We start from the raw sequence: 23025 nt of genomic DNA on the forward strand, positions 1-23025 counted from the left end.
ATCCACTCCAGCACTCTTGCCTGGAAAATCCCATGGATGGAGGAGCCTGATAGGCTACAGTCCATGGGGTTGCAAAGAGTCAGACACGACTGAGCAACTTCACCTCACTTCAGAATCTTTGTTTTTTGTTGTAGTTTCTATATCTTTTCACTGTATTGCTGTTTTTCTTTCTGGCTTACTTCACTCTGTATAATAGGCTCCAGTTTCATCCACCTCATTAGAACTGATTCAAATGCATTCTTTTTAATGGCTGAGTAATACTCCATTGTGTATATGTACCACAGCTATCTTATCCATTCATCTGCTGATGGACATCTAGGTTGCTTCCATGTCCTGACTATTGTAGACAGTGCTGCAATGAACATTGGGGTACATGTGTCTCTTTCAATTCTGGTTTCCTCGGTGTGTACGCCCAGCAGTGGGATTGCTGGGTCATAAGGCAGTTCTATTTCCAGTTTTCTAAGGAATCTCCACACTGTTCTCCATAGTGGCTGTACTAGTTTGCATTCCCACCAACAGTGTAAGAGGGTTCCCTTTTCTCCACACCCTCTCCAGCATTTATTGCTTGTAGACTTTTGGATTGCAGCCATTCTGACTGGCGTAAAATGGTACCTCATTGTGGTTTTCATCTGCATTTCTCTGATAATGAGTGATGTTGAGCATCTTTTCATGTGTTTCTTAGCCATCTATATGTCTTCTTTGGAGAAATGTCTGTTTAGTTCTATGGCCCATTTTTTGATTGGGTCGTTTATTTTTCTGGAATTGATTAGGTCCCATTTGTTTATTTTTGCTTTTATTTCCAATATTCTGGGAGGTAGGTCATAGAGGATCCTGCTGTGATTTATGTTGGAGTGTATTTTGCCTATGTTCTCCTCTAGGAGTTTTATAGTTTCTGGTCTTACATTTTAATCCATTTTGCGTTTATTTTTGTGTATGCTGTTAGAAAGTGTTCTAGTTTCATTCTTTTACAAGTGGTTGACCAGTTTTCCCAGCACTACTTGTTAAAGAGATTGTCTTTTCTCCACTGTACATTCTTGCCTCCTTTGTCAAAGATAAGGTGTCCATAGGTGTGTGGATTTATCTCTGGGCTATTTTGTTCCATTGATCTATATTTCTGTCTTTGTGCCAGTACCATACCGTCTTCATGACTGGCTTTGTAGTAGACCCTGAAGTCAGGCAGGTTGATTCCTCCAGTTCCATTCTTCCTTCTCAAAATTGCTTTGGCTATTCGAGGTTTTTTGTATTTCCATACAAATTGTGAAATTATTTGTTCTAGCTCTGTGAAAAATACCGTTGATAGCCTGATAGGGATTACACTGAATCTATAGATTACTTTGGGTAGTTATCATTTTCACTATATTGATTCTTCCGATACATGAACACAGTATATTTCTCCATCTATTAGTGTCCTCTTTGATTTCTTTTCCAGTGTTTTATAGTTTTCTATCTATAGGTCTTCAGTTTTTTTAGGTAGATATATTCCTAAGTATTTTATTCTTTGCGTTGCAATGGTGAATGGAATTGTTTCCTTAATTTCTCTATTTTCTCATTATTAGTGTATAGGAATGCAACGGATTTCTGTGTGTTGATTTTATATCCTGCAACTTTACTATATTCATTGATCAGCTCTAGTAATTTTCTGGTGGAGTCTTTACCGTTTTCTATGTAGAGGATCATGTTATCTGCAAACAGTGAGAGTTTTACTTCTTTTCGAATTTGCATTCTTTTTTTTCTGTTTCTACTCTGATTGCTGTGGCCAAAATTTCCAAAACTATGTTCTAGTGGTAAAAGCTGGCACCCTTGTCTTGTTCCTGGCTTTAGGGGAAATGCTTTCAATTTTTCACCATTGAGGAGAATGTTTGCTGTGGGTCTGTCATATATAGCTTTTATTATGTTGAGGTATGTTCCTTCTATTCCTGCTTTCTGGAGAGTTTTTTATCATAAATGGATGTTGAATTTTGTCAAAGGCTTTCTCTGCCTCTACTGAGATAATCATATGGCTTTTATCTTTCAATCTGTTAATGTGGTGTATTACATTGATTGATTTGCAGATATTGAAGAATCCTTGCATCTCTGGGATAAAGCCCACTTGGTCATGGTGTATGGTCTTTTTAATCTGTTGTTGGATTCTGATTGCTAGAATTTTGTTAAGGATTTCTGCATCTATGTTCATCAGTAACACTGGCCTGTAGTTTATTTTTTTTTTTCTGGCATCTTTGTCAGGTTTTGGGATTAGGGTGATGGTGGCCTCATAGAATGAGTTTGGAAGTTTACCTTCCTCTGCAATTTTCTGGAAGAGTTTGAGTAGGATAGGTGTTAAAGTGAAAGTGAAGTCGCTCAGTCGTGTCCGACTCTTTGCGACCCCGTGGACTGTAGCCCTCCAGGCTCCTCCGTCCATGGGATTCTCCAGGCAAGAATACTGGAGTGGGTTGCCATTTCCTTCTCCAGGGGATCTTCCCAACCCAGGAATCGAACCCCAGTCTCCCGCATTGCAGGCAGACGCTTTAACCTCTGAGACACCAGGGAAACAGGATAGGTGTTAGCTCTTCTCTAAATTTTTGGTAGAATTCAGCTGTGAAGCTGTCTGGACATGGGCTTTTGTTTGCTGGAAGATTTCTGATTATAGTTTCAATTTCTGTGCTTGTGATGGGTCTGTTAAGATTTTCTATTTCTTCCTGGTTCAGTTTTGGAAAGTTGTACTTTTCTAAGAATTTGTCCATTTCTTCCAAGTTGTCCATTTTATTGGCAGATAATTGCTGGTAGTAGTCTCTTATGATCCTCTGCATTTCTATGTTGTCTGTTGTGATATCTCCATTTTCATTTGTAATTTTATTGATTTGATTTTTCTCCCTTTGTTTCTTGATGAGTCTGGCTAATGGTTTGTCAATTTTATTTATCCTTTCAAAGAACCAGCTTTTGGCTTTGTTGATTTTTGCTATGGTCTCTTTTGCTTATTTCTGCCCTAATTTTTAAGATTTCTTTCCTTCTACTAACCCTGGGGTTCTTTATTTCTTCCTTTTCTAACTGTTAGGTGTAGAGTTAGGTTATTTATTTGACTTTTTTCTTGTTTCTTGAGGTATGCCTATATTGCTATGAACTTTCCCATTAGCACTGCTTTTACAGTATCCCACAGGTTTTGGGTTGTTGTGTTTTCATTTTCATTTGTTTCTATGCATATTTTTATTTCTTCTGTGATTTGTTGGTTTTCCAGCAGCGTATTGTTCAGCCTTCATATGTAGCAAATTTTTACTAGTTTTTCTCCTGTAATTGAGGTCTAATCTTACTGTATTGTGGTCAGAAAAGATGCTTGGAATGATTTCAAGTTTTTTGAATTTACCAAGGCTAGATTTATGGCCCAGGATGTGATCTATCTTGGAGAAGGTTCTGTGTGCGCTTGAGAAAAAGTTTAAATTCATTGTTTTGGGGTGAAATGCCCTATAGATATCAATTAGGTCTAACTAGTCTATTGTATCATTTAAAGTTTGTGTTTCCTTGTTAATTTTCTGTTTAGTGGATCTATCCATAGGTGTGAGTGGGGTATTAAACTCTCCCACTATTATTGTGTTATTGTTAATTTCTCCTTTCATACATGTTAGTATTTGTCTGACATATTGTGGTGCTCCTATGTTGGGTGCATATGTATTTATAATTGTTATATCTTCTTCTTGGATTGATCCTTTGATCATTATGTAGTGTCCTTCTTTGTCTCTTTTTACAGCCTTTATTTCAAAGTCTATTTTATCTGATATGAGTATTGTTACTCCTGCTTTCTTTTGGTCTCTATTTTTGTGGAATATCTTTTTCCAGCCCTTCACTTTCAGTCTGTATGTGTCCCTTGTTTTGAGATGGGTCTCTTGTAGACAACATATATAGGGGTCTTGTTTTTGTATCCATTCAGCCAGCCTTTGTCTTTTGGTTGGGGTGTTCAACCCATTTACGTTTAAGGTAATTATTGGTAAGTATGATCCCATTGCCATTTACTTTATTGTTTTGGGTTCCAGTTTATACTCCTTTTTTGTGTTTCCTGTCTAGAGAAGATCCTTTAGCATTTGTTGGAGAGCTGGTTTGGTGGTGCTGAATTCTCTCCGCTTTTGCTTGTCTGTAAAGCTTTTGATTTCTCCTTCATATTTGAATGAGATCCTTGCTGGGTACAGTAATCTGGGCTGTAGGTTATTTTCTTTCATCACTTTAAGCATGTCCTGCCATTCCCTCCTGGCCTGAAGAGTTTCTATTGAAAGATCAGCTGTTATCCTTATGGGAATCCCCTTGTGTGTTATTTGTTGTTTTTCCCTTGATGCTTTTAATATTTGTTCTTTGTGTTTGACCTTTGTTAATTTGATTAATATGTGTCTTGGGGTGTTTCGCCTTGGGTTTATCCTGTTTGGGACTCTCTGGGTTTCTTGGACTTAGCTGATAATTTCCTTCCCCATTTTAGGGAAGTTTTCAACTATTATCTCCTCAAGTATTTTCTCATGGTCTTTCTTTTTGTCTTCTTCTTCTGGGACTCCTATGATTTGGATGCTGGGGCATTTAACATTGTCCTGGAGGTCTCTGAGATTGTCCTCATTTCTTTTAATTCGTTTTTCTTTTTTCCTCTCTGATTCATTTATTTCTACCATTCTATCTTCTACCTCACTAATCCTATTTTCTGCCTCCTTTATTCTACTATTTGTTGCCTCCAGAGTGTTTTTATCTCATTTATTGCATTATTCATTATATATTGACTCTTTTTTATTTCTTCTTGGTCCTTGTTAAACCTTTCTTGCATCTTCTCAATCCTTGTCTCCAGGCTATTTATCTGTGATTCCATTTTTATTTCAAGATTTTGGATCATTTTCACTATCATTATTTGGAATTCTTTATCAGGTAGATTCCCTATCTCTTCCTCTTTTGTTTAGTTTGGTGAGCATTTATCCTGTTCCTTTACCTGCTGGGTAGTCCTCTGTCTCTTCATCTTGTTTATATTGCTGTGTTTGGGGTGGCCTTTCTGTATTATGGCAGTTTGTGGAGTTCTCTTTATTGTGGAGTTTCCTCGCTGTGGGTGGGGTTGTATGGGTGACTTGTCAAGGTTTCCTGGTTAGGGAAGCTTGTGTCAGTGTTCCGGTGGGTGAAGCTGGATTTCTTCTCTCTGGAGTGCAATGAAGTGTCCAGTAATGAGTTATGAGATGTCAGTGGATTTGGAGCAACTTTGGGCAGCCTGTATATTGAAGCTCAGGACTGTGTTCCTGTGTTGCTGGAGAATTTGTGTGGTATGTCTTGCTCTGGAACTTGTTGGCCCTTGGGTGGTGCTTGGTTTCAGTGTAGGTATGGAGGCATTTGATGAGCTCCTGTCAATTAATGTTCCCTGGAGTCAAGAGTTCTCTGGTGTTCTCAGGATTTGGACTTAAGCCTCCTGCTTCTGGTTTTCAGTCTTACTTTTACAGTAGTCTCAAGACTTCTCCACCTATACAGCATGGTTGATAAAACATCTAGGTTAAAGATGAAAAGTTTCTCCAGTTAGGGACACCCAGAGAGGTTCACAGAGTTACATGGAGAAGAGAAGAGGGAAGAGGGAGTTAGAGGTGACCCAAATGACATGAGGTGGAATCAAAAGAGGAGAGAGCAAGCTAGCCAGTAATCACTTCCTTATGTGCGCTCCACAGTCTGGACCGCTCAGAGATGTTCACAGAGTTATACAGAGAAGATAAGAGGGAGGACAGAGACAGAGGTGGCCAGGAGGATAAAGGAGGGAATCAAAAGGAGAGAGACAGATCCAGCCAGTAAGCAGTTCCCTAAGTGTTCTCCACCGTCTGGAACACACAAAGAGATTCACAGAGTTGGGTCGAGAAGAGAAGGGGGAGGGAGGAGATAGAGGCGACCTGGTGGAGAAAAAGGAGAGTCCAAAAGGGGGAGAGAGCAATCAGGCCAGTAATCTCACTCCCAAGTAAAAATGGGTACAGAAGAGTGGGTTCTTAAAGGTACAAAATTGATAACAAATACCAAAAAGCAAAGATTAAAAATCTAGAGTAGAGGTTGGATTTTCAAAACTACAATATTAAAGAAAAAAGAAAAAACAAAGTGACAAAAATTATTAAAAAATATATGTATATGAAGCTTGCTTTAAAAAATAGGGTCTTTTTTTTGCAAAGTAATAGGTTATAAAAATAACAATTAAAGGAGTAATAGAGGACTTAAAATTTTTAAAAAAGAATGATAGTAAAAATAGTAAAAATATATCTAGGACTTTCTCTGGTGTTGTTGTGGGCAGTGTGGGGTCAGTTCATTTTCGGATAGTTCCTTGATCTGGCTTATATTTCTCAAGATCTATAGGCCCCTTCCTATGTAGTTGGTACTAACTACAGGGTTTTAATCTATTGCACCTGTCTCTTCCAAGGCAGTTCCCTCTGTTTTAGCTTCTGTTTGCTGGTCTCTGCAGTGTTTTATTTCTGCCCTGACACAAGGGGGCGATGGTGGACACTTTTTTAGGCTCACTTGTTCAGTTGCGCTGTGGGGAGGGAGGGACGCTGCAAACAAATAACACTAGTGTGTGCTTGCAGTGTCTGAGCCACACTGGGCCTGCCCCTGCTCATGGCACGTGTGCCTTCCCTGCCCACACTGCTCAGGCTCTATGTTGCTCCGCCAGGAGTGGTCCCAGGCTGGCCCTGAGCTGCATGCACCTCCCAGGTCTAAGCCACTCAGGTTCAGGCACTCAGGTAGTCCTCAGAGGAGCAGACTCGGTTGGGCCTGCGTTTTGTGCCCTTCCCAGGTCCGAGCAGCTCAGGTGATGAGGTGTTTGGAGAGCGCGGTAGCTGCAACTTATTGCCTCCCCCGTCCCTGCCGCTCGGTTTTCTGGGTGTACAACTGGCACACCTTCTCAGGTGGATGTTGACTGTCCAGAACCCCAAGAAGTCTTAGTTGGCAAAGAAGCCTGCTTGCAGTTTGGTAGATAATGCCTCTCTGGGGCTGCGATTACACCCTTCCAGCTCTGGCTGCCTGTCACTGGAAGGGGATGGTCTGTAGTGGGCTAGCTCTGTTCAGTCCTTTGTTCTGTGAGCAGGCCTGGTGGTGTCTTAGGTTAGGGCTTTTCGTGTGGTAGCTATCCCACAGTCTGGTTTGCTAGCCCAAGTTAGTTCCCCCAGATTGCCCTCGGGGCATTCAGGCCTGGTCCTCACTCTAAGCAATGCAGCCTGGGCCTCCCTGCCCAGCCCCCGCTTGCTAGTGGTGGGTGCAGGCGTCTGCGCTGCTTCTCCGCTGGGGGAGTTACCATTGGGCACATAATCTGTGGGTTTTAATTATTTGTTTTTCCTCCCAGTTATGTTGCCCTCTGTGGTTCCAAGGCTCGCCACAGACTTGTGGTTCCAAGGCTCGCCACAGTGAGAGTGTTTCCTGGTGTTTGGAAACCTCTCTTTTTAAGACTCCCTTCCCAGGATGGAGCTCCGTCCCTACCTCTTTTGTCTCTTTTTTTGTCTTTTATATTTTTTCCTACCTCCTTTCAAAGACACTGGGCTGCTTTTCTGGGTGCCTGATGTCCTCTGCCAGCATTCAGAAGTTGTTTTGTGGAATTTACTCAGTGTTTAAATATTCTTTTGATGAATTTGTGGGGGAGAAAGTGGTCTCCCATCCTATTCCTCTGCCATCTTAGGACCACCCCCGCTACATTCTCCTTCTACTCAACACTGATCTTTATGAGTAAACCTCCTACCATAATTGTGATATGTGTTATGCACATATGAAGCTAATGAAACTAACAAATATATTAAAAAGGCATGGCATTATTTCACCATGATTTTTAAGGCAGATTAAGTCCTCAACTTAACAAGAGTTTGATTTTAATTGTTTTTAAATGGCTATTTTAGTATCAAAACATTTTTCCATGAAAACAAATGGTGGTCATGGTTTCAGAGCAAAACCACAAAAGCTCACTGACTTGAATCCACCAGGAGTATTCACATTTTCCCCGTTAACTCTGCTTAAGTGAGCCACAAAAAGCCTCCAACTCTCAGGGCCAAATGTCAATTCCTGTACTCTGATCTTCATATTGCTCTGCACAATCCCTGCTCTGTCCTCTCTCATGCATCCACATTCTTAAAGAACTTCTATGGAATCATCTGGAATTCAGGACCCATCCTCAGCAAAACCCCCTATACCTTGAAACTCTCCTCTAAATGTATCCTCTAAACCTTTCCTTCCCCCTTTCACCTTAACATTTGAACAGAGCCTAGCATTCACTAGAACACCACTCCCACTGTAACCCAGTCAAGTGGTAGCTATTTTCCCTGGACCCCTCACACTGCTAGGCCTGGAGGTAGGGTATGAATCATCTTTGTTTTTATAGTTGTTTTCAGACTATTCTCCATCCATGCTCCCTAAAGCCCCCCCCCCCACCAGCTTTGAATTTTCTATCGCTATCATTCACTTTTCTTGTGATCTAGTTTCATTCCACTGTGGTCCAAGAAAATATTTTGCACGATTTCAATGTTATAAATGTATTGAGACTTGGTCTGTTATCTAATATAAGGTCTATCCTGGAGAATGTTCCATGTGTACTAGAGAAGAATGTGTAATCTACTGTTATCCAATGGTCTGTTCTATATATGTCTGTTAAGTCTAACTGGTTTACAGTGTTGCTCAGGTCCTCTGTTTTCTCTCTGATAATTTGTCTAAATTTTTCTATCCACTAATGAGAGTGGGGTATGGAAATATCCAATAGTTACTGTAGAACTGTCTACTTCTCCCTTCAATCCTGCCAATGTTTGCTTCATATATTTTGAGGCTCTGTTTGGTGCATATACAGTTATTAACTGCTTTATGTTCTTGGTAGGATGACCCTTTTATCAATATATAATGTCCTTTGATACCTATTATAAAAAAATTTGACTTAAAAGTCTATACAGCATCCCCATCTCTCCTGGATACTGTTTGCATTGGTTATCTATTTACATACTTTGGCTTCCAACATATTTGTATCTTTGGATCTTAAAGTAAGTCTCTCATAGATAACATATAGTTGAATCATGCTTTTTTTCCCTTTCATTTTATTACAATAAATTTTAACACTATAGAAAAGTCATGTGATCTTGGTGGGTCTGGACCTTGCTTTTTTATACATTCTGCCAAATGCTGCTTTTTAATTACAAAGTTTAACCCATTTACATTTAAATAATTAGTAAAGAGGAAGGACTTCTGCCATTTTACTGTTTCCTGTCTTATTTTACTGTTTCTCATTTCCTCCATCACTTTTTTAGTGTTTTTTTAAATTCCCTATTCCTTTCCTCTTCTATTTATTTTTTAAGTATTTTCTTAGTGGTTACCTTGAGTGTTAACAATTAACATTCTAAAGTTATATAACATATTTTGAATTAATATCAACTTAGCTTCAATATTATACAAACTCTGCATCTATAAATCTCTATCCTTCTCCCTTTTATATTGTTACACATTGTGTGTCAACTAGATTTATAATTGTTGTTTTATTCTTTTGTCTTTTAAATCATATCAGAAAAAAGGAGAAACTACAAACCAAAAAATACAATAACACTGGCTTTTATATTTAGTTATGTAGTTACACTTACTAATGTTCTTTATTTTTTCATATGGCTTAAAGTTACTGTCTAGTGTCCTTTCATTTCAATCCAAAGGACTCACTTTAGCATTTCTTATAGGGCAGGTCTGCTAGCCATGAACTCCCCCAGCTTTTATTTTGGAATATCATAATCTCTCATTTTTGAGGGATAGTTTTGCTGGATATAGAATTCTTGGTTTCATTCTTTCAGTACTTTATATAATCCATTACACTGCCTTCTGAAGAAATCAGCTGTCAGTCTTACTGAGGTCACTTGTATGAATGAGTCACATCTGTTTTGCTGCTTTCAAGATTCTGTCTTTGACTATTTTATATATATATATATATATATATATAATATACTATATTATAATTTGACTATAATGTGTCTCAGTGTGGATCTCTCTGAGTTTATCCCATGTGGTGTTCCTCAAGTTTCTTAGATGTGTAGATTCATATATTTCATCAAATTTGAGAAGGTTTCCACCATTATTTTTTCAAATATGCTGTCCTTTTCTCTCTCTTTCCCCTCTGCCTCTTGGACTTCGAAATGTAAATACTGACACACTTTTTTTTTTTTTTTGGCTGCACCATATATAGGATCTTAGTTCCCTAAACAGGGATTGAACCCAGGGTCACGGCAGTGAAAGTATCAAGTCCTAACCACTGGACAGCCAAAGAACTCCTCACACATTGGTATACTTGATGGTGTCCCATAGGTCTGTTGGGCTCTGATGATTTTTCTTCATTCTTTTCTATTTCTGCTCCTCAGACTATATAAGGCACCACTGGACACTGTGCAGCAGGGTATACCAAGATCCAAAAGGTATTTTTAGGAGATTCCCATGGATGGGATCTTCCCTGGACTTCCCTGGTGACTTAGACAGTAAAGCATCTGCCTACAATGTGGGAGACCGGGGTTCAATCCCTAGGTCGGGTAGATCTCCTGGAGAAGGAAATGGCAACCCACTCCAGTATTCTAGCCTGGAAAATCCCATGGACGGAGAAGCCGAGTAGGCTAGTAGGCTATAGTCCATGGGGTTGCAAAGAGTAGGACAAGACTGAGAGACTTCACTTTCACCCTAGCCCGAGGGATGTTCCCAGTTAGGCAAAACAAAGACAAGCCCTTTCACCAATTCTTCAGGGAGTAGCCAGACAGGCCAAATTCTTTCAGAACAATTCTTTATATCCTCAGGCATTAGCAATCTGTACTAGGAATGGCCGGCTTTTATCTTCACAGCCACCATCAATCTGGGTGTGAGATAATAGGCAGGCAATTTAAAATGCCATAGAGCTCTCTTATCCCAAACAGCAGCTTTTTCCTTCACCAAATCATCCCTTTGTTGTTTAAGTTTTTACTAAATTCCAGAGTTCTGTGAAAGTTGATTGACAGTTTTTTTGCCAGTTCATCAGTTCTTTTATGAAGGGACAGAACTCTGAGTTCTGTACTCTGCCACTTTTAGTTATGTACTATTGTTGTCATCTATGGACCCCTAGGTCACTGCCCTTTACTTAGCAATGAATGATCTTAGCTTCTGATTCAATGTCACTTTCTCCAACTCTATCCTTTTCTTAATTTTTAGAGATTTTCATATACATGTTAGTGATATTCCAACATGCTGGTTTCTCAGTTCCTTGAATTCCACTCTTGCAAAGACCTCCTCTACTCTATTTTAGCCATTCACTCCATATCCTAAATTCTAATATTACCAATAGCTACAACTCCTCAAAGTACTAATTTCACATATCCACCCTCAAGTGGGTCCTTAACATCACTGGCCAATTATACTCTTATTTCTCTAGTCCATTCACTCTCATACTCTCTTATGCAACTATTTCCTACTTTCTCTCCTAAGCTCCAATACCTCCTCTATCATTCCCTTTCTCATCTGATGAAGTTGCTTTCTATTTCAGCATGAAAACTGGATCAATCAACAGGACCTCTACAAATTCTCGCCATCAGATCTATCCACCTACCAACAAGTGTACCCACATATGCTACCTTTCCACCTGTTATTATATGTGAATTCCCTGTGGTCCTATATAAAGTTCATCCATCACTTATGCTATAAGCTGCATTCTATCTTATTCAAGAACACTAATTCAATAATTCTCTCCTCTTTCTCATGCATCACCAGTTTCTTTCTGTTCAATTATTCCCATCAACACATAAACAGTCTATCTCCTATCTTCAAAGAAAATCTCGAGTTCACTTCCTCAACCAGCCACCACTCCATTTATCTGTGCCTCTCTGTAGCAACTCCTTTATAGAGTTGTCTATTCTCATTGTCTCTAATTCCATTCTCCCCATTCTCTTTTAACATCACTCAAAGTCTAAAAATATGGCTAGTTTTTAACTCCCTGCTAATAAATCCAATGACCATTTTTCAGTCCTCATCTTAAATGACCTGTCAGAGACACTTAGCAGACTTGATCATTCCTTCTTCCATTTAGCTTCCAAGATGCTATATTCTTGTTTTCCTCTTACCTTACATGTGTTCCTTCTATATCTCCTTTGCTGGCTCCTCCTCTTTTCCCAGGCCCTTTAACATCAGAGTGCCCCAAGGCTCAGCCTTTGGTTCTCTTATCCAACTTAATGATTTCATCCAGTATCATGACTTTAAATATCATCTATGTGCTTTTGGCACCCACATTTCTATCTCTAGCCCTTTCTAGTTCTTTCTCCAGCATACCAAATCCAATATCCAGTTATTTGCTCAACATCTCCACTTGGATATCTGAATCTCTAACAGGTATTTCAAACTTAACATGCCCAAAACTGAATTCCTGATTCCTGCCCACAGTACTCCAAACTCATTCCACCTGAAATTTACCCTATCTCAGCTGATGACGAAAACTATCTTTTTAGCTGCTCAGTCCAAAAAAAAAAAATTTTAGGACAGTCCTTAACTCTACTTTCTCACATTCTATATCTAATCTATCAGCAAATACTATTGGCTTTACCTTCAAAATATATTCAGAATATCATCTACTTCCACTACTACCATAACCATATTGATTCTTTGAAAACCTAAGTCAAAATGCACATGTACACACTCTTTTTGTCTCTCTTGTCTCTTTCTCACACACATATCACTCATGTCACCATTAGCTATGTCTACTAAAGAAACTCCTTACTCTGATGGCTAGTAATTAATGTGGGGAAAAAAATGAAGTATTTGTCTGTCTTTCTAGTAGGAACTATACTGCAGAATAACCAATCAACTCAAGTTAATAAGGGACAACTTATGGCTCATAAATGTAGACGGCAAGATAAAATTAGTGAACCAACAATTTGGAACCCCAAAGGAAATAAGTGACTCAGAAAACTACCATCCAAGTAGTTACATTACACTTAATGAAAGGTTGATGAAAAAGTGGATATTCACATGTTACCAAATATCAACCTACAGATAACTTGCTGTTGACAAGATGGGGACATGTCATTGTATAATGGCGAGATTATACTGTCATCAACTTACTGAAATATTAGAAGTCAGTATTAGATGCTATGCAATATGAAACATATAACACAACCTATGAAGTATTTTTGCCACTAATATTTTACCTGAACATAGTTGAGCCTTTAGCCCTAACTCCAAGCATATAAGAAAAACAGGGGATAAAGAACAAATTAAACCAACCACAAAAAGCAATTAGATAAATCCAAAAGGTGGAGTCTTCTTTGGGAATGTTCTCTTCAATAAGTCACTGCTATTAATGGAAGGGGTGGGGGAAATTATTCTAAATTAAAAGAGAATAAAAAAAAATTCCCAAAATCAAATATTATATTTGTGTGGTCTTTGACTGGATCATCGTTTGAACAAACCAGGTGTAAAATGCATTTGGGGGACAACTTGGAAAATCTGAATATGGTCTGAGCTATGATAGCAGTCTAGTTAGATACAAAATTAGTATCATGGTTGTACAGAAAAATGTCCTTACTTTTAAAAAATACAAATTAATGTATTTAGGAGCAACCATTCATGATCTGTAATATAAATTAATATTTTCCCCCAAAATTATACCAATGTGTTAATAAACATACTTCTAGGTGATAGAGTTATGGGTAGTCACACTATTCACTCTTTTCTATATGTCTAAAAATGTTCATAATAAAATGAAAAGGTAAAAGAGAAACAAAATGAAAAAAACTATACCAGATCATATCACTCAAAACCTCCACTGGCTTCACCCGGCATTGGAAGTCAGAAACCTTGCACCAGTTCCATGTGATATGGTCCCTCATCTTTGACCTCACCCCCTACCACTCTCCCACTCAATCACTCTGATCCAGCCACACTGGTCTCCTCACTGTTATTCAACACATCAGGCATGCTCACACCTTAAGACTGTTGCTGTAGCTATTCTCTTTGCCTGGAGGCTCTTCCAAATATCTGCAGTTTACACTGTCACATCATCTGTTTCTTTGCTTAAATAAATTCACCTTTTCAATGAGGTCTACTCTTACTTTTTGTTTATAATTGCCACTTCACCACCCTAGTATTCTCATTCTTCCTTATGCTGCTCTCTGTCTTCTTTTGCCCCCTCTCATTGATCACCTTTTAATGTATCATATGATTTGCTTAGAATATAAGCATTATGAAGGCAAAGATTTGTATTTGCTTACATATATAGTCGCAACACTAAGGACACTACCTGGCACATAGGAGGTGTTCAGTCAATATTCCTTAAATGAGTATATCTGGGTTATAATAGTGCATAACAATGGTACCGCTATTACTGTGTTCTGAATCAAGAAGCTAAGAAGCTGGGACAAGAGTTGAGAGTCATCATCTCCCTTTTCCTGTGGCAAGACAAACCCAGCCAAGTTTGTCTTTCAGCATCTTCACACTTTCTAGTACTCCCTTCTTCTTGCCCTTCGTGCTGACCCTAAATCCTCTATTCCAGCAATCTCTGTTAAGGGAACTGAATCAGCCCAATTTTCCAAAGTCTGTTCTAAAACTGCTTACATCCCTACCACCTTTCCAAGTCAAAACATCCAGTACAGGTAATCCCAGGTTGAAATCAGAATAAAATCACTCTGACTTTATAGCAGAAATAATTACCTTTGCCTAGAAGTCCTAGCATTAAGGGAAAAAAATTTAAAAGAACCCTGTTAATCCAAATAATTTCCAATTGGTAAAAATATGGGTTGTGGACTGGAGGAGTAAACATTTTCAGGAAGTGATGGCAGGGGGCTGGGGTGGGTAGAGTTAGGCAAGAGACCAGTACACAGGATGAGCATATACACTTAGGAACCAATTCCCCAGGTTAGAAGCCCTCAGCAGTTCTTATTTTCGTGGCTTTTCTTACTTTACCTCACCAGACTACAAATTATCTAAAATCTCTTACATTTCTTCCCCTGCCCTCAGTGGTCCTTAAGATTACAGATTCCCAAAATAAGATTGCTCAGGCAATAAAAATAAGCAAATGGTGTTATACAGAACAATACCAGGGTTACTCTTTCCAATAATAGGTTATTTCTAAATCAAATATTTTTTGGTTGGGCATTTCTTATGTAAGACAAAGGCCCCATTATCTACTTTTAAGAAAAAGGATCATTTCAACATTGGTTAACCCCCAGGAATATTTTAATTCAGTTCAAAAAGTGTTACCATTATGAGGAATAGTCTCATACAGAAAGTTTTAATTCTAAAACTGATATTCAACTAACAATATTATATTAAGCAGTAGGTCATCATTATTCACTGCAATAAGCCCTGAAACCCTCAGTCTCCAAAGTCCTAACCTATATTCTAATTAATCATGCTCAAGTTAAATTTCAGCTACCCTGTCACTTCAGCAGTTGGCTTCATGTTCTCAAATCCAAAACAATCAAGGTGCAATTAAACACCTGAATTTCTCTTTCTCTGTACTAAGAATGGACTCCCTGGCTGCCAGTAGGAATAGGAATGACTATCATCATTAATTTTTAAACAAAGGTGAAATGCCCTTGCCCCAAAACCCTAACCAGTTCTCTTGTTTGGTACCAAAAAGCTATAAGCTTTTAGTTCTGAACTAATTTCTCTTCTGGAACATTATAGAGAAATGGAAAAATTAAGACAACCAACGGCAGTAGGTGGATTATATTTGAGAATCCTAAAAGAAGTTGTCCTTCTGTCCTGAACTTGAGCTCTCAGGGACAGGAATAGACACTCTTTTCCAGAGTATCCTCAGTGTTTAACACAAAGAAACAACATACCATAAAAACTCAGTATATGAGTATTTCCTGACTAGTTGAAAATCCCAGGCAGGTAGACAAATAAGAAAAGCTAGACCAGAAAGATAATAGAGGCCTTATTACATTAAAATCCTCCATGCTATCAAGAGAATTATCTTCCTAAAACATAGATCATTCATTTGTAAGAATTAGCAAACTTTTACTACAGGCTAAGCAATAAAATCAATCAAGAGAAATTAGTAAAATATAGACCCTGTCCTAAATGACTCACAACCTAGCAAAGGAGACAGACACAATTTATTCCAATATAACCTGATAAGTGCTAGAAGTGTGAGTTAAGTTTTATGAGAACAGAATTTAAGAAATGACTTAAACTCTGCATGGGTGAAGTGTCCACCAAAAACTTTTATAGTTCAGGAAGTACTTGATCTTAAAGAATAAATAAGAATTTACAGGATGAAGAAAAGACAGATGAGAGGGGGTGGGTAAGTACATTTTCCAGTTATAAGGAACTGCATTTAGACAAAAGTCTATACATAGCAATGCCCATACCAAAGTTCAAGTAACAGCTAGTAATTTAATGACTAGAATATTAGATGTGACAGGAAAAAAAATTACTAAAGATAAGGCTGGAAAGAAAGAATCGGACTAGATTGTGAAGAGCCTTTTCTGCTACATTTAGAAGTTTGAATTTCATCCTGCCAGCAAAGGTTTTTAAGCAGTGTGTTAATTAGATCTCTTTCAGAATGTAACAGTAGTACATCCATAATATGAAAGATGGATTGAAAGAGAAATAATCAGAGGCCACAGATCTGCAAGATAACTATGCAGAGGTTTAAGTGAAAAATGATGCAAGATAGGCCTCAAGAATTTATTCACATCCATAAAAAATTTCAACAGTAACTACCTATATGATAAAATTCTAACTCAACACAGCATTCAAGGCTCCTGACAATCTAAAGTTGTGTCAACCTTTCCAACCTCACTTCCTGTCCCTTCTTCCCCCATATCTTACAATCCAGCCACATGAGACTAAGTACCATTTCTTCAACTTGTTATATACATTCTATCTCCCATGTCTTCATTCACACACTATTTGTTACTTCTGCACGGACAACTCTCAACAAAGTCGTACAGCCTTCAAGCACCAGGTTCCAAAAAAAATCTTGTATCTGTAAGTCTTCCCTGACTCCATCTCTCTCAAGGCAAAAATTTATTAGGCCTTCACATCACATCATTCATACCACTATTGTAGTTTCTTATCCATTCTGCTAAAATGGCTGAGCTGAAACCAATCATTTATAAATAAAATTCAAATTAAATTTTACATATAAAATCACAAAATTTACACACACACACATTTTTTTACCTGATAAAACTTGAATTTGAACCCAAGAATATGACACAGTGTTTGCGGTTCACACATACTCATGTAAGATTCTAATAAAGATATAAAGAAGTCATCGTGTTCTGGCCTGCATTCAAACACTTCTAAAATGACATCCAGAACTCTATTGGGATCCAGATTAAAGCATCCTGTAACAGATGAGATATACACAAATTCAAAAGTGATTATACATCATTTCTAGAAAAATCATTAACGTTCAGGGACAACTTACATAAAATAAAGACAACTTCTTTTACAAGTTTGCCTTCTCTGCCACAGAGGGAAATCTTCATTTTCAAGGTCATCAAGACAACCTCCCCACATTTTACAGATGAGAAACATACTTTCCCAGGATTACAGAGCAGATTACTGACACAGCTGAGCCCAGGACCCTGTGACGCTAAGTCAAGTGAACCTTCTATGCCACATTATCTCATCAGTTCTTGTTTACGCACATTAGTGAAAGAGATTCACATTTTTAATTTTTTTAATCAAAATATGAAAATCAAACAACGTGTTTTACAAGTTAGACAACTTTTATGCAGAACTATTTGGAATGTGGATAAACAAGTTAGAAGTTCAGGTTTGTGAAAGTAGAGCATCATTTTTAGAATCATATTTTAGTTTATCTTATATACACAACAAAGCTACAAAAAGTAATTATATATTAATAGTTTTGGCAGTAATTCTAAAGGAAATCAGGTACACTGCTGATACTAAAGATATGAGAATACCAAGGGGCTGGGGAAAACACAAGCAAACAGAGAAGAAGAAAACGATCTAGGTAGAGCAGGATAGAGAAAGGAAAGAAGCACTTAATAGAGACTGATGGTTACTTACCCTTGCTAATCTCCTAGAGTAAGTTAAAAAGGCCAATAGACATGAATTTAATAAACAGTCCTATCAGCCACCCTACTCTCAATACTATTATTACCTCTATTTGCATTCATCTTCAGCTGTTAATATAACCATATTATAGTGCAGTTAGATATGTGCATTTGAGAATGCAACCATTTACACATAATAAATAATGTAAAATAAAAGAGACAAATCATTTAAATGATATAGTCAAAAACAGACTTGCTGTGATTTATGTCATAGAGTGTTCTGCCTATGTTTTCCTCTAAGGGTTTTATAGTGTCTGGCCTTACACTCCCATTGGTGGGAATGTAAATTGGTACAGCCACAATGGAGAACAGTATAGAGGTTCCTTAAAAAATTAAGAACAGAACTATTAGGTTGGTGCAAAAGTAACTGTGGTTTTGCACTGTTGAACTTTGCCATTTGATATTGGAATGCATTCTTAAATAAATATGCTTATGTTCTATAACATTTTAATGCGCATTTCTCACTTTATGTTTTTTGGCTAATAACTTATTACTTGCTATTTATTTCATATGTATTTTAGACCAGGGAAATGATGTTAGACAAAAAGCAAATTTGAGCAATTTTCTTATTTGAATTCAAAATGGGTCGTAAAGCAGTGGACACAACTTGCAACATCAACAACGCATTTGGCCCAGGAACTGCTAACAAACATACAGTGCAATGCTGCTGCTGCTGCTAAGTCGCTTCAGTCGTGTCCGACTCTATGCGACCCCAGAGACGGCAGCCCACCAGGCTCCTCCATCCCTGGGATTCTCCAGGCAAGAACACTGGAGTGGGTTGCCATTTCCTTCTCCAGTGCAGGAAAGTGAAAAGTGAAAGATGGTGGTTCAAGAAGTTTTGCAAAGGAGACAAAAGCCTTGAAGATGAGGAGCACAGTGGCTGGCCATTGAAAGTTGACAACAACCAATTGAGAGGATCATCAAAGTTGATTCTCTTACAACTACATGAGAAGTTACCAAGAACTCAACATCGATCATTCTGTGGTCATTTGGCATTTGAAACAAATTAGAAAAGTGAAAAAGCTTGATAAGTGGGTGCCTCGTGAGCTGACTGCAAATCAGAAAAGTTATCACTTTGAAGTGTCATCTTCTCTTTTTCTATGCAACAACAACAAACCACTTCTCGACTGGACTGTGACATGTGACAAAAACTGGATTTTATACAACAACCAGCGATGACCAGCTCAGTGATTGGACCAAGAAGAAGCTCCAAAGTACTTCCAAGAGCCAAACTTGCACCAAAAACAGGTTATGGTCACTGTTCAGTGGTCTGTGCGTGCCGGTCTGATCCATTACAGCTTTCTAAATTCCAGCGAAACCCTTACATCTGAGAAGTATGCCCAGCAAATCAATGAGATGCACGGAAAACTAACACTTGCAGCCATTAATGGTCAACAGAAAGGGCCCAATTCTTCTCCACGACAACACCCAATTGCACAGCACACAACCAATGCTTCAAAAGTTGAATGAATTGGGCCATGAAGTTTCACCTCATCCGCCATATTCACCTGACCTCTCGCCAACCAACTACCACTTCTTCAAGCATATCGATAACTTTTTGCAGGGAAAATGCTTCCACAATCATCAGGAGACAGAAAATACTTTCCAAAAGTTCACTGAATCCCAAAGCACAGATTTTTATGCTACAGGAATAAACAAACTTATTTCTCATTGGCAAAAATATGTTGACTGTAATGGTTCCTATTTTGATTAATAAAGACATCTTTGAGTCTAGTTATAATGATTTAAAATTCAGGGTCCAAAACCGCAATTACTCTTTCATCAACCTAATACCATTAGACCCAGCAATCCCAATCCTGGGCATATACCTGGAGAACATCATAATTCAAAAAAATGCATGCATCTGAATGTTCATTGAAGCACTATTTACAACGGCCAGGATAATGGAAGCAATCTAAATGTCCATCAACAGATGAATGGATAAAGATGTAGTACATACATACAATGGAATATTACTCAGCCATAAAAAGAAACGAAACTGTGCCATTAGCAGAGACATGGATGGGCCTAGAGGCTGTCACACAGAGTGAGTCAGAAAGAGAAAAACAAATATCACATAATATCACTTATATGTGGAATCAAGAAAAGTGGTACAGATGAACTTATTTACAAAGCAGAAATAGAGACAACAGATGCAGAGATCAAACATATGGACACCAAGGGGGAAGGGGGAAGTGGGATGAACTGGCAGACGGGGACTGACACATACACACTACTATGTATAAAATAGATAACTAATGAGAACCTACTGTATAGCACAGGGAACTCTACTCAAAGTTCTGTGATGACCTAAATGGGAAGGAAATCCAAAAAAGATGGGCTATATGTATATGTATAGCTGATTCACTTTGCTGTACAGTAGAAACTAACATTGTAAAACAACTATAATAAAAATTAAATTTTAAAAATTTAAAAAATAAATGATATAGTCAATTTCATCCACCATTCATCTCAAAATAATATATGCTGATGACCCAGAGTGAGCATATCACTCTGCTGTTCCCTCAGTTTATATCAGTTCCCTTATGCCTTGTGCACCAAGCTGAATGGAATTCTTGTATTTTTAATAACAGATTTTTCATTAGGCATAGCCCCTAAATGCAAGCTAACCACTTCATCTGGGACAAGCAAATAAACACTGATTTATTCTAATGCTGGAGCAAAAAAGAAGTGTCAATTGAGGGAGAGATATTAGGTCTAACCACTGTATATTATGGATGACTTAGAGGATTTTTCAAAGAAAATTCTTATATAATATATTAATGATTTCTCTATTAAAGAGTTACTTCTACTATCTCCACACTTAAGTATATTAAATGCTATAAAGCTAATGTCTAACTGCAGTATCTTAGCCATCACTTAGAAAACCAAAACCTCCAAATTTAAGTATTTCTTTCTTCCTTTTATGAAACCAAAGCTTAAAATACATTTTTCTTCCACTTCTCATACTAAGGAAAGAAAGGACCAATACAATGATCATCTTACAGAAAAGAGCTCGACTTTCATAAATTCTCCAGAGATGTTTACCTAAAGCTCTGGGAAGAAAACTTCTGAATATTTTTGCCTTTCCTTACACCCTCAAAAAGTATGGCCTATGAATGTACAAGTGACTCCAAAATAGCAACTGGAATTTTTAAATGCTGCTGGTGGAAATATACAATGTAAAATAGTATGACTACTTTATAAAATCACCAGCTTCCTTAAAAGTTAAACTTAACACCTACCATATGACCCAGCCATTTCATTCCTAGGTTTTACTTTAAGAGAAAAATTGTCTATATCCATATAAAGACCTATTCACAGCAGCTTTATTTATAATAGGACACTCTCAAATATCCTTCAACAAGTGAATGAATAAAATGTAGTACAGTATAACTGTAAATATACAGTGGAAAACTATTCAACAATAACAAGAACGACTAATACAAGCAACAACATGGATAAATTACAAAATAATTATGCTGAATGAAATAAGTCAGACCAAAATAAAAGTTCACTGTATTATTTCACTTATAAAAGAATTATAGAAAATGTAAACTAATCTATAGTCTAGAAAGCAGATCACTGAACTTTCCTGGTGGTCCAGTGGTTAAGAAACCACCTGCCAATGCAGGGGCCATGGGTTCGATCCTTGCTCCAGAAAGATTCCACATTCTATGGGGTAACTAAGCCCATGCACCACAACTACTGAGCCCATGCTCTAGAGCCTGCAAGCCGCAATTATTGATGCCTGCATGCCCTAGTGTGTGTGCTCTGCAACAAGAGAAGCCACTGCAATGAGAAGCCTGCACAATGCAACTGGAGATTAGACCCTGCTCACCACAACTAGAGAAAACCCATGTTCAACAATGAAGACCAAGAACAGACAAAATATTTTTTTAAATTTACAAATTAAAATAAAATGCAACAGCATTATAAAAAAGAAAGAAAGCAGATCATTGATTATTCCGGGAGGAAATAAAGAGTAAGGAGGAATGAAATACAAAGGGACAAGAGGAAATCTGGAGGGTGGGTGATAGAAATGTCCATTATCTAGATTGTGGAGATGTTTTCACAGGTGTATACATGTGTTAAAACTCAAGCTGTACACTTTAAATACACACATTTTATTGTATGTTAATTATGCCTAGATGGGCTTCCCCGGTGGCTCAGATGGTAAAGAATCTCCCTGCAATGAAGGAGACCTGGGTTCGATCCCTGGGTCAGTAAGATCCCCTGGAGAAGGGAATGGTTACCCACTCCAGTATTCTTGCCTGGAGAATCCCATGGACAGAGGAGCCTTGTGGGCTACAGTCTATGGGGTCCCAAACAGTCAGACACAACTGAGCGACTAACACTTCATGCCTAGATAAAGTTGAAAAAACAAAAGCCTTCAAACTGCTATAACACTAACAATAGAGTATGGAAGTAGGATCTAGCAAACTTTCCAACCTTATAACTACTCCTACATTTACTAAATATAAAAATTCACTCAACTAAATAAAAATGAACAATGCTCTATTCTATCAGAGAACAAAAGATACATTGAATATACTTTAGAAAAAAATGTTAGCTTATAATTACCCATTTAAGCTACAGTCCACAAAACTTGTGTATAAGGACTAAAACAGCAACATATTACATGGAAATGTTGTGTTTCAGTCACACTGCTTTACAGTTTATATTTTCAATGTGTTACAGAATGAACCATTGATATATTATGTTTTGTTTAACAGTATTATTCCACAAAGGTTATTTTACAGTGATCTGTAATATCAACCAATTTCTTTCTAGAGGCAATTTAAGGTTGCAACCTAGATGAACAGGATGCAACATTTATTTATAATAGATGACAATGTTTGCATTTCTTACCAAAAAAATCTGGCTTATGAGTTTTCTGTTATATGTCTCAGGTGCCATAAGGCAGTCCAATCAATTGGAATGACCTATGCTACATAATGGGCTTTCCCGGTGGCTCAGATGGTAAAGAATCTGCCTGTGATGCAGAACAGGGTTCGATCCTTGG

General features: G+C 37.8%; 1 protein-coding gene across 36 annotated transcripts in view; it reads right to left on the reverse strand.

Annotated features, from left to right (window-relative positions):
* Positions 1-23025, reverse strand: part of THOC2 (THO complex subunit 2) — a 118454-nt gene that overhangs the window by 60088 nt on the left and 35341 nt on the right. For all 36 annotated transcript variants that reach the window (XR_009598885.1, XR_006058352.2, XR_006058353.2 and 33 more), the window contains exon 8: positions 17095-17261. Coding sequence is in view for 32 of the 36 variants with exons in the window: in XM_042242159.2 (XP_042098093.1) it covers positions 17095-17261 (167 nt within the window). In the remaining 4 variants the exon portion in view is untranslated. The remainder of the gene's footprint in view (positions 1-17094; positions 17262-23025) is intronic.

The sequence above is a fragment of the Ovis aries genome, chromosome X, assembly GCF_016772045.2.
Source record: "Ovis aries strain OAR_USU_Benz2616 breed Rambouillet chromosome X, ARS-UI_Ramb_v3.0, whole genome shotgun sequence".
Classification (NCBI taxonomy): domain Eukaryota; kingdom Metazoa; phylum Chordata; class Mammalia; order Artiodactyla; family Bovidae; genus Ovis; species Ovis aries.